Raw genomic sequence first — 18,253 nt, forward strand, 5'->3', positions numbered from 1 at the left:
ACTGATACAAAGCACATTTAAGCAAAAAAAAGAGACATTTCAAACATCAGATAAAGTTGTCTATGGAGCAACTTGATTCAGCCCAATGTGTTCCGCGTGGAATTAATACACAAAAATAAGTATTCTATGTGGTCTTCCAGGCTGCTATACATCTATGCCAAATTATGTATATAATATCTATAGGTGGAGTCGTGGTCAAGAGTTGTTTTTAAAAAACATATAAAAAAAAAAAACCATCGAGATCCATTCAGCCGTTTAATCGGTAAACTCTAGCAAAATATCCATCCATCTAAACTTTCGCATTCATAATATTAGTAAGAACTAATATATGTCGAGAAACTAATAGCTAACCATAGTTTTGTGACACCAATTTATACTATTTAGGATTTTGAAACAATTCTATAAATTAAATAATTTGTAGAATCCGTTTATTCTTTGAAATTACTATTGAAATTATAGGAAACAAACGACGTACAGAGTGCGCCTCATAAAAAACTAATTTACCATGAAATCCTAACTTCAACGATAAGCGTATAATGAAGCGTTATGTAAGAACTATTTTGTAAATAGAAAATAATGTTACCAATAATTCTCATAATGCGAGCACACTATGAATTATGCATCTCTCAAAGATTTCTAATCACTACCACTCGTAATAGAGATTTGATCGCTTCTAAGAAAATAATCGATTTTCACTTTGATTTATTTCTTACGACTACGGGTATAAAACCATAACTTAGTTTACATTACTATAAAGTTAAAAAACCCATCTTTATGTTTTCACAAGAGTTATTTTTCTTCTAGTAAAGTAGTTGCTGATAACTAATATGGTCGATTACTAATTGACCGGTTGCTAATATTAAAAATTAACATTTATTTAGCGTATAATCAGTATGTAAATAACATTCTTTCCATGAGTAAGCGTATCATATAGCATTTTAAAACGTACGGAATTTTCGAGAAACAGAAAACCGACGCAGCTGTACGATTAGGCCAGCGCGTTTCCTACTCACTACAGCACTATGGGATTGGCTTGTCTTTTTAAAGATACCCCCCCCCCTCCCTCTAATAGATTAAAAAATATACAGATGAATTGAGTACCTCCGTCTTTTGGGAAGTCGGTCAAAAATCGCAGCGGTTCTCGGAAAACTTTTTCTATATTCATAAATTTACAATCCTATCATTACCCATGCTTAAAATGATATAACTCTCTTTTGTAACAGACAAGTTGTATTTCTTTGGTAAAGTTAAAAAAAAGTTAACGAATCGATGAAACTCGTTCATACGAAAAGAAACTTATCAAGTAGATAATTAATTACGTCGGGGACGAGTTGGAGGCCAACAAAAAACACGCGCCCTGTATAATGCCATTCAAACTTTATCGTAGCTCGGAATATTGAACTAGACTGTAAACACAATATTAAGTATCGGGGACTTAAAGGTTTCCGGGGGCGTTACACGGAAGTTTAGTACTCTACGCTCGTTTTACGCAATAAGCCCATACACAAACCGAAGATATGTCCTATTAAACACGAGCCGTCTTTTTATACAATAGTTTGAATCTTTTTATACAATAACATTGACTGGTATTACTTTTACAGTGTTTACAAGTTGACGTAATTCGTTTACATCTCCTTTTTAGGGCAACATGTCATTGCAAATTTATTTAATAAAACAAAATCTTCAACGTGATGTTCATAAACTACCGAATTAAATCCGGTTTTTACTAAAATACACGTTAACAAAATGTCATGATTAAAATAAGTTAAGGTTTGATTTCGCTGAAAGGTGACGATAATTGTTCTAGAAACATAAATATGTAATAAAAATTACGTTAATGTAAATGTTATCAATATAAATTTGATCTTTAAGATTATTTTGTGTTGAAATTCCTATTCAAAATTATGCAAAATGTTTTTATGTTTAAGACATTGTAAAATCTCAAGGATTTTGTTGAAGTCTTAGTAATGCTCTATGGCATCATAATCTAATACATCAGTCAATGGACTAAACTAAATATTTATAATTATTTAAAGTGTCGATTTAACGAAGATATGACCTATCTTAATTTGTCCACAATAGTTTCCGTTTTAAGCTTTGTGCCAAATTTAGCAATGTGCAAACATTAGATCAATTTATATTACTTTTAAGCTTATTTAACTTCAAATTGGTAACACAATATCACTTCAGTATATTAACGAATAGAAAATTACGGTACATTTTTTGCTGAAAAATATTTCAAAAGCAATAAAAAAATAAAACAATACTCTACCACTCACCGGACTTCCTTTTCTCATTAACAAGCACCAATGATTTGGTCCTCTTGACCCTCAGGGAGCGCCGCCTGATCGACCTCATCAGGGCCTCCGGCATGCGGGAGAAACGGGGGGAGTCCACCCGCTTCTCCGGCATAAAGAAATTTTTAACAGCCAACATTGTTACAGTCCTTTCCCAATTAGAACATGGTCCTCACACTCAGTACATGCAATTCCCACATCCACTAGTGACGTTTTCTAAAGTAATAAAAAACAAGTTTGCTGATAACACTCGGAAACAAAAGAGTAAATGTCGCACCTGTGGAAACTACACTGAATGTTTAAAATCAACAACACAAGGTCACGCGAATCTATAAAATTCGCGACATTGTGCACTTTAGCGTCCAAATCCCCACCCGACGAAAACCAGATCTATTGTTTCCGATACATCACTATTCCGATCACGCGATCGCTATCCTGTCACCTCAAGGAACTGATCAATTTCCACTTGCCGATACGGTCCGATGCAAGTTCGGTTGCTGCACGCGCACGCAACACGTCGACACGCGGCCGTAGCTGGCGATGGACTGGCGTAGATATCGCGTGCGACGCAGTGACTCCACCTGGCGCAACGCTGCGATACTAAGCCTGTTATCAGAGTTTACTGATGCCGAGCATATCACCGCAAGGTTTTGATTTACCGCTTTATTGACGCTAACGAGGTTAGTAAATAATTGACCTATTATTTGCCGCAATGCAATTAAAAGAAGAATTGTTCTACAATGAAGTAAATCACGATAGCATACTTTATGCTATTTTATTCTTTTACGTCATAAACAAATCAAAAAGGTTTAAAAACACACAAGAAGAACTAAATTAATTTCTCAATTTCGAGATATGACAAAATAACTTTCCATCTTTTTTTTCATTTGCACAATTTTTAACAGTAACAGAAATCAAATGTAGGTTTTTTCACGGTTAAAGTTACCGCGTTTGTAATGTACTGAAGATTCACTTCATTGGATTTAGAGCGTGTCACTGCTTGTTAATAAATTAATTTATGTGTTCAGTGTTCAGTGGTTGCTGCGCATAGCTTAATCACCTAACAAATTGCTGTAATTGCTTCGTTCTACTGAATTGAATCTGTTCAGTTCTACAATGTTAATTAGGTGCGTGAAATGTTGATGATATTACAGTCCTCGTATTAATGCAGGTTTACTTCAATGACGTTGATAAAGCGAATTAAATTTTTTTAAGTAATAAGCCTATTTCATATCTTCAATTCATTAATTCACAAAATAACAATATTTACAAAAGGTTTAGTAATTTTATAATAATTCACAAAATAATGCACATCAAATATATCTATACCTACTATTATAATAAAGCGTAAACACACACTTCTTTGTTGCCTAAGATGTCGGCAATTACGGCATATTTTTGAATAATTCCTTTTTAAATAAAAAAACACTTACGTCACGCTTTAGGCTATATGTTTTCACGCCATTAAACTTAGAAAATATTTTGAATAAAAACCCTAATGTGGGAAAGAGACAATAAGTTGTTGCCAACATCAAGGAAGCAAGGTCGCCATGGTTTGACATCATGTCATATCATTTTGACATTTGCAATTAATATTTTCTATTAAATTATCGAATCTACAATAAAATTGCAAGTCATGAGCATTTCTTTACATAAGAATTGCAAAACTTCTACCGTGTGATATTTGACGCTTTCTCCATGTTTTAGTATTTAGCAATAACAAGTATCTATTACATAACAGTGTTTACGACTGGAAACCTAAAACTATAAAGTCTAGAACAAGTTAAGCAAGCATAAGTCTTCAAATAAAAGCATATTCTGGAAACTCGAGTACCGGAGACTTTTAAGTGTAAAATAACTATTGTATATTTTTATTATTCGTTGAATTATACAGAGATAAAGCCTCAAGCGCTGCAGCGCTACGTTTTACAACAATAACAAGAGTCGTGCAAATTCTTATCGTAGATCACAACGGCAAGCACGATATTGCGACTCGCACACCGCCCAATCAACTGAGACCTGTCTCTCAGTCATCGTACAACCTTAAACAGGACTTCTCTAACACAATCAGTACCATCTTTACGGGTCAGGATAAACTAAACAAGGTAAACTGCTTAGCATTTCCGTGTATTTATGTATCAATTTAAATCCAGTCTGCTCAGATATTATTCAACATATACAATAATTTTTAAAAGAACTTGCGAAAGGAACAACCTTTGTAAATGAAGTTTGTAATGAAAATTGTAGATTTTAAAAATATGCTGCAACATGGAATGTGAACAATAAACAATACATCGTTGAAGCCAACACTTATTAGTGAATGTTTATAATTAAGAGCCCGCGCACAACTTTGACTAAACAATCGATTTGATTCCTATGAGCTTATATGGAGGTGAACACATTACTCGATTTTTAGTTATACTAAACAGTTGAATTGGCTGCGAAACAACCGACAATCGCACAACAGTGTGCGATTTTTAGGTCAAAGGTGTGCCTCGCTCTGATAGCATTAAAGATTTCTACTATAAATTAATAATTTCTTCCACACTTACAGGTACTTCTTTATCCGGTAAAGACAGTCCTACACAATTATGGAGTAATTCTCCCCGGCTATTTTGGGTCTGTCGCCGTCACCCACGCCCATTCCCAGGGGTGGGCGAACGACCGGTTGTCTAAGCACTATCCACAAAGCATTCAAACATCAACGATATTTTATTCTACATTTGTTATTCTTGAAATACAAGATTTGGATTATTTAGTCTTTACATACATGTTCTAGGGTAAGGATTTTTGCTTTTTAGTCATTAAATTAATTTAATCAAGGCATTTAAACACATGTAACATAAACGGGTCTCTAAATAATAAAGCTATTGGAAGAACAAAAGTTTGATAGCAACAATTCTACAAGACAATTCAATACATATGCTAAGTTAGAGACCACCCAAACGATTCACTTATGCACAGTAACGATACCTGTACAAATAGATACAATCCGAGCGGAAACACTACGCAGCAACTTTCTCCTACGCAAGTCTAATAAATCAAAACAAATCACCAGGCGCCGTACCTGTTGCCTACGCTGATGTCCACCAACGCAATAACAAATTTATTACCTTACGATGATACGAGGCAAAATATAAGGGACCATGACAAATAATTGTAATGATATTGGGCCTAAAATAATGCCTTGTGGCACACCTTGAGAAAATACCATCTAGATAACCATAGAAAGTATAGGAATTATAGAAGTAGAATATCTTTGTTGTTCTTTTTTCAGAGAATTGAAAAGTAGGCGAAGTATAATGGCAAATATGATTAAAATAAGTTTAAAACACGTCTTTCGGCAATGGAAACCTACGATTATAAAAACCATTGTGTTATAGAAGTACGTCGTAAAGTGAACGATGAAATTGTGCTAACACTAAAAGCAGTTAAACATTCATCAAACTCGAATAAAAATGTGGTTAGATGATTTCCAACAAAGCGATAGAAGATTTTATGAGCGCGCTAGATTATGAATGACCGTAAAATGTTTTACGACAACTCTAAGAGTTTATAAAATTCTGCTTTGAATGTTGCTTTTAAATATTTTCACAAGTGTTAACGATTTAAGAATGCATTGTTAGGTGATAAATATTTATTACCATTGTTATTATTTCCTGTTTGATTCGAATCACACTAATTAAGAAATACAACCATAAATCTGGTTCCAATTCAGCTGTATCTAGTTGCAGTTTCATTTTAAATTCTTGTTAAATAGTAGTTTATAAGTGTGGTGGGGTACACCGACAGAGGTAGGCCTAGAAAACAATAGATAGAGTATGTGAAAGGTAAAATGATCAAGAAGGTTGGGACTATTGGGATGACAGAAGAAAGATTAACCTGGACAGAGTAGGATGAGGCCGGTGGAATGTGATGATGTCAAAGGTTCTTTATGTATTTTCTGGCATGAAATTACACGTTATAAGTGTCATAGCAAAACATAAAGTTAATGCAAATCTTATAAAAACTTTTATTTAAAAGTATATATCAGTCGATGATAGTATAGCGAGTTAAAGAATAAACAAATTGCTCACTTCTGTATAGAATGACATCATACTCTTGGTATACGATAATACATATGCAAGTTAATCACTTGCATCATTGCAGTGAGCAAATCATGTACATATGAGTAATAGCCATTTTAAAAACAACTACAATCTCAAAGTGTACTTTTATGTGTCAGGACCAAGAAACAAAAGCCCGAAATGTTAAAAATGAGGTTTTAAGTCTCGTCAGGAAATATTTAAAAGAAATATTAACCATTAATAAATCAGAATATCTTGATTGTTACTTAAGCAATCTTTACAGTAATTCTTTGTGGTTAAATCTACCCTAAGAGAGACAGCTACCATGACTGTGGCAACACTAAGAGTCATTTGTAGTTTTGCTTACAATAAGGTCTCTTTTGTTCAAGAAGAAGTATGCTAGATACTAAAGCATAGTACATTTTATTTATAAACATCGTGAACTGACTTGGAAATTACAATAATATCCAGGACTTTCAATTAGATCTCATTAATAATGCGTATTGTATGCAAGTGAAGTCATGCATTATGCATTGTTTTCTGCCTCGAAATAGGGCTGTGACCTGTTTGTGACCTATTTCGTAGCTACAGCAGAAATAACTTACGAGGCCTATTTCGGGAATGAATGCGACATTCGGAATGAGAGTTCTACTTTTAGATGCTCTTGTTGTGGCAACTAAAATCGTACTACTATCTTTGGAAATAGCTCTCATCTTAAAAGAAACTATTTCATTGATCAACATTTTCTCGGGACAAGTTACTATTTTTTTAAAGATAAGATTCTGATAATATTCATAAGTCTTCTTGTCCACAGTAATTATAAATCATAAGAATTTTCTTGCTTATTGTCATGCAAAAATAAATAAAAGACAAACCGTATCATTTATCAGTTCATTGTTACAATTGTTGACTTTATAGAAATTTGTCGTTAAACGCAATAGGACTTCCACAAGGGAACACTTCTGGCCCAAGTTGTTAATAGATCATAAGCAACGTACCGTATGAGGCAATTCGGTTACCATTGCAAGTTGCACAATTGAACGGGATCTTCGAAGCCAATAAATATGTCAGCACAATGCCTGACACGACAGAAGGGCCCGATTTCTTTACGAGCCAAAACCGATCGCGATTTACGATCACCGCCTTGCGTTAGACACGAGTGAGCGCTCTCAATCGATTACGTCGATTATTTATTGATGCGATGCTCGGAATCGATCGGGCGTGTTGTCGATCTTTAATTTGATTAAAGTTATTACGGTGGTATTTCTCACGAGAAGATCTATGTGGTTGATTTAAAAAGACGAAGTATTATTCATTTATTTCTTCTGAATCTTCTTTATGGAGTTAAGGCTCGAGATGAAAGTGTCATTGTGATTTCTACTGTTCAATTACATAAGTGAATTGAACTGCGTATTGTATTCTCAACATCGCAAAAACTTTATATAACTTAATAAAGAGATATTTAGCGACGTCGCGTAGAACGGAAACGTTTCCACTTTCTCTTTAATTGTCATTGTCACCTAACTATCTTACTGCTGCTGCTGATAGTTGAGTTGATTTACCTGTGAACAAAATACGTTGCTATTAATATGTGATATCACCTTTATTTAAGGTAATATTTACACGAACGTAAGTAATAATTGTTGACATGCATGCTTGCAACATTTCTAACCTAACGACTGAATTCTAAAACAAATCTCAAACACCATGGTTCATAAATGCCGCTTACAAACTGTCGGACGTTACGATTTTAACGGAATTTTGAGTAGTCTTATCATAAGACGCTGTAACGCTGTTACATATCTAAAAATTTGGCAGTAAGAACAGTAAACGGTTGCTCATTAGGTATAAATAAACGAGTGACTTGTGCCTAATTTGGGACCGTTAATTTCGCTTTGAATAAGGCACGCACGTCACGTAGTTCCCTATAAGTATTGGTCGTCGGGACATTAACAATAGTGCCGGCTAATGATATGGATCGTTAGCTTATTGTGTTTGACTTTTGTGAATGGATGACGTCACACGATTACTGTTACAGAATTCTATCACATATTTCAAGGTTAATGAAAACCAGCGCGGCCTTCAGTGACAAGCTGGAGGCCGCATCAGCTGAGCCTTTTCCTTTTGACCAAGAGTTTGTATTTTTATTTTTATTTCATTAATAATTGTAAGTTATGTTCCTTTAATTTTCTTTTTGGTCAATAAATAGTGTTTTATTTTTTTATTATTTTTTATTTTAATGTATCAGTGAGTTTAAAAGAAAAAATGAAATATTGTCCATAAACTTCGTCTCGCGATGTTCTAGGCTATGTCTGGGAATGTGATGGGAACTATCATCAACATAGTCTTATTTGTAGTACTAGTAATATTTATTTTACATTTTTAGAGGCTTTGTGGGGGGAAGCGGCCATCTTTGTCACCCTCTAATCTGTCTGATTCTAATTGGACATTGTTTTTTTTGTTAAAATCTTAACACTCAGTGCTTTTTATAAGTAAATGCCGAAAAAGAATATACATAGATTTAAGAATGTTTGAGTTGTCCTAGGTTTTTATCGTGAGTAGAAATGACGTTATCGAATAAAATCCAATAGTTAATCTGTCCTAGCACGTGCTGTTGGCGGAGGGGCGCTGTAGAGGGCGCTACCCTCTTTGGGGTGCGACTAAAGCTTGCATCGCAGCTGACACTCAATCTATTATTGATTGGTTTATTAGATTTAACTTTGATATCAATTATTTTTCCTCAGTTATATTTGTTGATTAAATCTATACAATTAATGTAATTGGAGTGTCTTTCCCATCGAAAATAATTTGAACTTTTTAAAGTCAATATTACAATAGAAAAATACAGGGATGTTATTAAATGCAATAGTAAATTACAACATCTAGAAAGTAACAATTAGAAATAGTTTCTATTTTCTTAGAAATGAAATAGAAACGTTTTGCTCTAGTCACGTAGAATACAATTTTTACGCTCGTACAAAATCATTTGACGTTTGGTTTGCGCAAAAGTTTCTCAAGATCATGACGAAATTATTTAATTATGGTCTAAGTTCATGCCAGATATGAAATAATAGTAACTTTCATAGAAATTTATCGTAGAGCATAATTTAGCATAAATCCAACTCTATGGTCACTAAGGGCCTGTCCCACCACTGGCTAGCTCAGATAGCTTAAAAACGACATCACTGTCAGATAAAGTAACAAAATCCGATATTTCGATCACATATTTTACACGTTTGATTTTTATCAGACAATTTACAATTTGGTGGGACAGGCCCTTAGACTTGAGTTTTGTTTTTAAATTGCCGCACTAAAATCACTGGCCATATAAAAAGTAGTTGACCTTCGTACCCCTACACCCTGTCCAATTAGGGCGCCGTGTCGCCGGCAGTCGGGCCGCGCCCCCGCAATCCCGAATCTAACACGCAACTCTATTTAGATGTGTGTGTGATTATAGTGTATACGATCAACTTATGTGCGTACAGATTTTATTCTTAGCCTTTGGTGACTTTGGTTATTTTTAGCTGTTTCAGCATATGTAATTGCCACTAGTCTTAGTAAGATTTGAACACGTAGTAATGAAGTATTATTTTGAGAATATATTTTATTGCATACTAAAATGCAATTTTTACGATATTAACAAATTAAACATCTAATTTAATACTACGTTTACATTTTTTAAGTTTAAATTGTCTTATGAGAAACGAAACTTTAATGAATTTATACAAATGCATTTATTTCAACAAAAAAATATGCTGCACTTGTTGGTAGCGAACCGAGTTTACGGCCAATGTCTCTATGTCAAGGGCGAGATAACGCGCGGCCACACGATACATAAAATAATTAGATACAAGCTAAGGCCGCGAAGTCACTTGTTTTAATCTATCTTTAAAATATTAAGTTGTCTATTCCATTTAAATAAGCTACACTTATCTAAAAAGTGTTGTTGTAGAGATAAAATAAATGTTTATGTTGCATTTTCACTTTTATTTTTATAGACGTTTTGCTGTGTTCGAACCCCGGTCAAGTTGAACGTCTTATATCGGGGCAATAAAAGATTTCTATTTCTGTCGTCCTATATTTCTAAAATAAGTTTCCTATAACTCGGTTTATTTTTGTTTTTATTGTAAGTACTTGAAAATCATTAATTTTATAGACAACAATTGCAACCCTATAACGTACGATTATCATCATTTCGCGTGTTTTTGCGACAAACGACGACTTCCATTGAAAGCAATGTCGATGTTGATACATATAATGGAGACAATCACGTCGCTTTTGCTTGTTGCAATTTCGCTGACGTCATCTAAGTCTGTAGTGTGACCATAAATATTCGGGGATAAGTCCTATTTGATTTAAAAATCTACATTAGTATTTTGAGCTTTATTAAATAAATTAATAAAAACAGAATATCGTTTAATTTTGATTTGTATTATTGTATAGTAATGTGAATATTGGAAATACCCCCAATGTCTAAATTTAGGACATAAAAATTTAAATTCAATTTATAGTTTTGAGAAAACACAGCGAAAAACTCTTAAACGTTATTTTAATTTATTTAATCTATAGATTGTCCTGATTTATTTCTTATAGTTACAGTTTATAGTTGATATCGTCATGACTTGCGAAACTAAGATTAATGACGTCACACGTTGCTAGTAAATTGTTCCCGAGCGTAATGTGTTCTTAAAAATAAATATAGAGCACGGAAATGCACTACCGAGCTCATTTATGATACTTAAGAAAAGAGTGCATTTTGATTTATGTCTAAAAGTAAATGAGAGTGCAAAAAGTTTTGTTAATAGTTTACAAAAAGATTCTGATTTCTTTAATGACATGTAGTAAAATAGATCAATATCTATACTATTATAATAAAGCGTAAACACACACTTCTTTGTTGCCTAAGATGTCAGCAATTACAGCATATTTTTGAATAATTTTTTTTTAATAAAAAGCCCTACACTTGTGTCACGCTTTAGGCTATATAATTTAACGCCACTAAACTTAGGGGGAACATATTTTTGATAAAAACCCTAATGTGGGAAAGAGACCATAAGTTGCTGCCAACATCAAGGAAGCAAGGTTGTCATGTGATGTCATTTTGACATTTGTAATTTGACAAATGTAAAGAATAAAATAAAATTTTCATAATTTCATGCGGATGAAGTCGCACGGGAACAGCTAGTTGATTGATAAATTGTTAAGAAATCTATACTAAGTAACTTTTAAAGTAACTATTTGACGTCTAGTGCAGACAGTTTCAAAAGAACGAAGTGTAAAAGAACATTTTTTTAGCTTCCAATCTCGTAATAGGTATGAGGAATTATTATAAAAAATGCTAACATGCAAAGATAAAATTATAATATGATGCCCTTGAAAAGCACCCCTAAATAATCCAAAACGCGAACAACCGTACAAACCACGTCAAACGTCGCACTAAGGGCCCAATTAAAATGTATTTAAAGCTAATCCTATTTGCAAAGTATACAAGGATACACCCTGTTGCTAAGGAACACCCCAACTGTTTCAAATGCAAGCACTTGTATTTTCTATCGCCATCGCATTCGTTCCCTTGAAGAAAACAGAGACAGGAATATAAATGCAGTCGAATTTCACGATAATAATACGCAAATGTCAGAACACATTAATATAATAAATTCAAGCTTTCACAGTAATTGGGAGCGACGTGTTTTGACGCGAGAATAAAGGAAGATATGTCACCGACAAATTGCATACTTGGTCAGTTTTTAATTGGACCATACTAAAATGCAAGTAAATAATAAATTGAACAATTCATAAAAATATTTGATAACAAACACAAGAAACTTGTAATATCACGAAATTATTTGATAGATTTCTATATAGATTATAAATATTGTCCTTTATTTTAAATCATACCTTAATAAAATGTCACTATTTAACAAATCTGACTAAAAAAGAACAAAAAATCAACAATTCAATTGACAATTTGCTTTCACTTCTCTTGTAACATCGATTTGTAAAACCTAGTAACATTACAAAATGTCGAAATTCACAATTTCGCGGTAACAGACACCCTTCGTGTGACTGAAGGAAGAGATTAGACAGCAATTGTTCGACAATAATGAGAACATCAGGACTTGACGTGACAAGACGTTACAATAACAAGACGGTATTGTTTGTAAAACTTTCTGTCATACTATGATGGGTTTTTAATAATTCAACAAATAAAATATTAGCTCACAAAACGAATGGGTTTTCACACAGGATTTATTTGCAACAAGAGGATTAGAAATGTAATGAAGTGTTAGGCCGCGGTCATGAGGGGTACAATGGGCTAAAATCTCGCCTTAAATAGACAATTTCATTTGATGTTTTGAATGTCTAAGTAAGCCGACATTATAGCCCACTGTGCCCCGCCTTCTGCACCGCCCAGCTCGTCGCAAACTTCCTGACCGCGGACTTAACAAGTTATTTTGAGGAACATTACCTTATTATTCGGTGGAAAAAAAATAGCAATTATAATCACCTTATTGGAGGATATTTGCAAAGGGTACCACCCAAATATGAAAGGGCGTTTTCACATTTTAAGTTACAAAGCACAACTAAATTTTATTTAAGAACGGTTGTATTTAATTTTTTAATTGTATTTTAGAATCTTACTAATAGTATAATTGCAAAAGTTTAGATTATAGTCTGTGAGAACACATAACCTTTTGTTTCTTTTTTTAATTCCGAGTAGATGGAGTAGCGAGCAAAAGCTAGATACTAAAAAAAAGCACAAAAGTCAGCTAAAAATCAGCTTAGCTACAAATCCTTGTACCATTCGAGTTACATTACATTTTAAGCCCAAAACAATTTTCATTTTCCTATAAAAATGTACTCGAAAAGTAACAATAAAAGAAAGAAAATAAATCATATGGCATTCTTCGTGTTGTCCGAAGTTCTACAAAAGAATATACTACAAATCAACTAGCGACCGCAACACTATCAAAGGCGCTAGACAAATTTATGATCGCCACAAAACTATTTGGAGTTCGTAAATCACACAAATTGAATTACGATGGGTCAGACTGCTACGGAATTTCGTACAATATGGACTATCAAATGAAAGATTTTTGCCAATCCACGTAACAGTATTTGGACTTATAAAAGCAGATAGATAATAAAATAAAATAAAGGCAATTTTTTTTTCTATATTTAAAAAAAATCTACATCTTTGAAAGATTACATTATAGCAGTCTATCTAATAAAATATCCGATTTTATTTAAACACCAAATAAAACATGAATTAATACTAGAACAGCATAAATTTCAAGTAAAATTATTAAATATGTAGTAGCTGTCACATGCAGCTACGTCCGCGCGAATTAAAAAAAAACTTTATTAGTCGTCTATAAGTTCTACCAGAATCTTATACCTCTAAGTCAAATTTCTTTAACATCCGTTCAGCAGTTAAGATACCTTCTAACATCCATCCATCTAAACGTTCGCATTTATAATATTAGTAAGATGTAGAGAAAGTTTGTAATATATACAGCATTAGAAACTTCCAACCATAAAACAAACCATCGTGTTAATACGTTTACAGTAATGCTTTAAAATAACCGGTATGTTGACCATATTTTAATACCAAAGAAGATAGACTAGGGCCGGCTAGTCTAGTTCACTCCGACCTCACAGAAGACTGGCATAGAAGTTATTCCAGGTACAGTCTGATGAATGCCGGAGGCCTATTACAAGTCCTCTTCCCGTCTCTACCCGTACAAGGAAATTATGAGAAGGGGAATTTGACAGGGTAATGGGATAGATATAATTGTCTGTCCTCTGTTGATTAAAGGCAGACGACGCTTCTGCAAATATTGATATAAATAGACAACGGTCGCGCGGATTTTGGCGAATATCGAATATGCTCGTTTGTCATCTTTTACTATCAAAATATGTAGTAATATTTGATTTTTGTACCAAAATAATTTAAAAATACTAAATAAATGTAAACTAAAGTTATATAACTGACATTTTTGTAGAAACACAAAGGTACAACAACAATGGACGTCTGGACTTGACAGATGTTTGAGTCGTGCTCGTTTTAAATGCAGTGAATTTTATACTAAAACTGAAATAATCGCCGTGAGACTGCGCTTCCGTGTTGCCGGACTGGTTCCTTGTTGGTAATAAAAATATTAGAATAATAAAACTGAGGCAAAAACCATGAGAAACTTGTCCGAGTGTTTAAATTTTGTTTTACACTAAAACAAAAGACAGACGTTCACTAAAAAAAATGTATCGCGAAAACAAACATGAAACTGAATCTATATATTACACTAATATAAAAAAAGGAAAGATTTGTATTTTTTGTACGTATTAAAATAACCCAAAAACTACTAGGCCGATTTAAAAATTCTTGCACCATTAAAAAGCTATGTTAAAAACATTTTACGCGGGCGAAGCCGTGAGCAACAGCTAGTCAAAATATATATTTTTTATATACCGATAAGCCTTTAAAGGCCGAATCTTGAAACGACTTTTAATATGAAATAGCATCTTTAATGGCCACGCTAAAATTCCAAATTCCATTGTCCTAATGTCTGATTGAAGGCGACGCTTACTAAGCAGTACTCTAGATTCGTTTAAGATTTCGGCCTATACTTAACGTATATTCAAGTAAAAGTTGAAATATAATCCACTATATACTTTAGATATAAAGATTTACTTTTAAATTTTACGGGTGTTACATTAGATAAACTTACTGTAGTTGCATAATTGTACAAGCCATGAATAAGGGTGCGACCCTTGACAATGTGAGAATAAGTTTTGTAACAAACTGACGTCTGTCAATCATGTTCAAGGTGATTCAGTGAATGGATTGCGAATTGAAAGAAACCGTAATGTTCCCGCTTTGATAGCGATCGCACGACGATATCCAATTTCAACGAAGGATGTTTTTTTTAATACGATTTTAATACATGACTATGTATGCAATGAGCTGTTTTCTTTAATCTTACTAATATCATAAATGTGAAAACTTGGATGGATGGATGTTTGTTAGAGTTTGTGGCCTAAACACCAGAATAGATTTCGATGAAATTTGGTATAGACGTAGAAGATAGTCTGGAAGAACACATAGGCTATTCACTTTTGTTTTTCTCAACTCCACGTGGACGGAGTCGCGAGCGAAAGCTAGTTATCTATAGTAATGAAGAGAACATGAACACAAAATCAACTTTTAATAAGAATTACGAAGATAATTAAAAAAATTCCCGAGACTTAATAAGGCTGGAAAAGGAAGATTTTTGCCTATATTACGAGAATAATTATTTTTTTTAACTGGCTTCAAAAATGGTAATATTTTTATTATAATTCGATTGTTTTTTTATGTATCGATTACGTTAAGATTTATGATTTTTTTTGCGGGCCTTTCTAGTTAGATGGGGAATAGCTGCCATTTTTAACAATACAAATAATTTCGAGAACTTAAATTATTAGCGACTGAAATAACAACACTAGTAACTTAAACAAAAAAAAATAACATCCCCATTCTTCTTCTGTCATTTTCTTATTTATATTATTGCGGTATCATACTTGTTAAATAAATATTAGAAATATTTTGAAATTGAACTTTGAAGTGTATCAAAGAAAATTAAAAACCACAAAAGTTCCCCAAAAGAACGAATCTATCTTATTTTTTTAAACGCTCTTAGTTTGACATACAACGTCAATGAAAATTATACTTTATTAACAAGTGTTAAGGTTCAAATTGGAAGCGCAGTTGAAATGCAGACATTGAAAAAACCCCTAGTAAATCACAAAGATAAACTAAGGGCGGATTAACTCAATTGTATCCGAAGACGAAGAAAAATATGTAACAGCTTTCATAAATATTTGAATAAGGTTTTTTTTTATAATTCACTCGAAACGGAACTGTCTGAGGGCGATTTTTTTTGACATTATCAAAGCGATATTGAATTTTGTGATACTCTAATAAAATAAAGTTACTTACTTACGTAACTTTAATAATATTATGCACTGATCTTCCTTATTAAGTTTATTGTTTAATTAACAATATAAAATTATTTATTTATTTGTATAACTAACAATAAAAAGGGAAAATAATAATAATGTGACTTGTTTTTACTCAGCAGTGTGTATATTTAGACTATGTTGTTGATGACCTAGATAATAAAAGATGTCTCTAGAATTTAGTTGCATAAAAAGCAAAATATTGTTGTGTTCGCATTGTTGACAACTTGAATTCGAATAGCGTAGAAAAATTCTATGCAGTCTTATCAGAATTGGTTCTGGTTTAAAATTAGTTTCCATTGCATTTGAAAGCCTTATAGACGTGCGTTTTCTTAACTTACGTAAGAACACTTCCCAGTTAATGTATTTATTTTTTAAAATTGAATGAATGACCATCTCACGATACCATTTATTCTTACTTTCAAAGTTTGCTTTTACTGTTTACATTGTATACGGTAAGTTTGTAAGAGCGGGCGCAAACCTTTGACTAAACTAACTTAATTGTTGTGCGATTGTCGATTGTTACAGTGGTAGTGGCCGCTTTAACATCTTAGCACGAATGGGCCGGCACGCCCGGTGTAATACCACGACCACACAGAAAACAGGCGTGAAGTGGAAGCAATTCCGCGTTTCGTCTGATGAGTGTGGTGCCGGAGGCCTAATTTTTGTCCCTTTTCTTTTCCACACTTTTCTTAAGAGGAAAGGATGGTAAGGAAAAGTGGATTTGACGTTGGAGGAGACACATAGGAAGGAAAAATGTCTTTTTGTGGGTCTCCTCCTCCGTCAATTACGGGTATGCAACGCATCTGCAATTGCGGATGTTTATGTCCATGTCGGATTCTATTTCGATGGATACAGGTGGCCGCTTGCTCGATTACCACCTTATATTATATAAAAAAATTTCAACTGTTTAGTTGCACAACTAAAAATAGTTTAGATTTATTTTGATTTTGATTTTAAATATAGTTTAGTCAAAGCACGCGCTCTTGAAGTAACTTTTATACATTAACCGTTGTCTATCAGTGGTGTTTATAATGAGTTGTATTTCTTACGCAATGGGAAATGATGTTAGTAAAAAATCGTATGTACTTCGCCAAAGGGCATTCTTGTTCAACAAAACATAACAAAGCGTATAACCGAATGTTAATCCTGAGTAATTCCCATAGAGACGTTCGTACAACGGTGCACGTTTTGACACGTAAAAGATTTTAACACAGATCTCTGTATTGTTAAAAATCCTTTGATAATAGACCTCAGGCGAAATGAGTTCTTCCGTGCATGAAGACATGAACAAAATATTGTACACAAGTTAAATTATTTTGTCAATATTGTTATATCTTGCTTCTTAGTAATGTTTTAATTGCAAATGTTTAGATGGATGGATGGATGTTTGTTAGAGTTTTTAGACAAAGCTGCTGAACGGATCTGGATGCAATTTGGCATAGACATAGTTTGGAAGAACACATAGGCTACTTACTTTTTTTTAATTCCACGTGGGCGCAGTCGCAGGCAAAAGCTAGCTATTTATTCAACAACTAATAGTAATTGTCCCTTTTTATTATACCCTCAAAAGACAATTCCCTAATGTAATAAAATTGTTATAAAATAAAAGCGAAATTATTATTACTAAAAGTAACGTATGCGAAAGTCGTCTACAGAAAAGATCGAGTACAAAGGAGCCGACACAACCGGTCTTGCTATTATCCCGCTTTAGATGCGAAATTGGATTAGAGCGTGACAAGCAAGATGTTTTGAATGCCTCAAGACGTGAACCGGCTCATAACATTTCTTTGCGTTTCCATTGTCAATACACGAACTAAAACATTTTCATATATATCTTTTAGCGATTGAAAGATACGATTATTTCTTATAGATTTTTGTTCCAGAATT

General features: G+C 33.3%; 1 protein-coding gene across 2 annotated transcripts in view; it reads right to left on the reverse strand.

Moving 5' to 3' along the window:
- Positions 1–18,253, reverse strand: part of LOC106103699 (centaurin-gamma-1A) — a 140,326-nt gene that overhangs the window by 47,844 nt on the left and 74,229 nt on the right. Inside the window, exon 1 of one of the 2 annotated variants that reach the window (XM_013283529.1) lies at positions 2,280–2,853. The exons of the other annotated variant lie outside the window; for it this stretch is intronic. Coding sequence (XP_013138983.1) covers positions 2,280–2,436 — 157 coding nt within the window. The 5' untranslated portion in view covers positions 2,437–2,853. Of the gene's footprint in view, positions 1–2,279; positions 2,854–18,253 lie in introns of those variants that run through there. 2 annotated transcript variants of the gene reach the window in all.

Source organism: Papilio polytes, unplaced genomic scaffold (genome assembly GCF_000836215.1).
Source record: "Papilio polytes unplaced genomic scaffold, Ppol_1.0 DF823731.1, whole genome shotgun sequence".
Lineage (NCBI taxonomy): Eukaryota > Metazoa > Arthropoda > Insecta > Lepidoptera > Papilionidae > Papilio > Papilio polytes.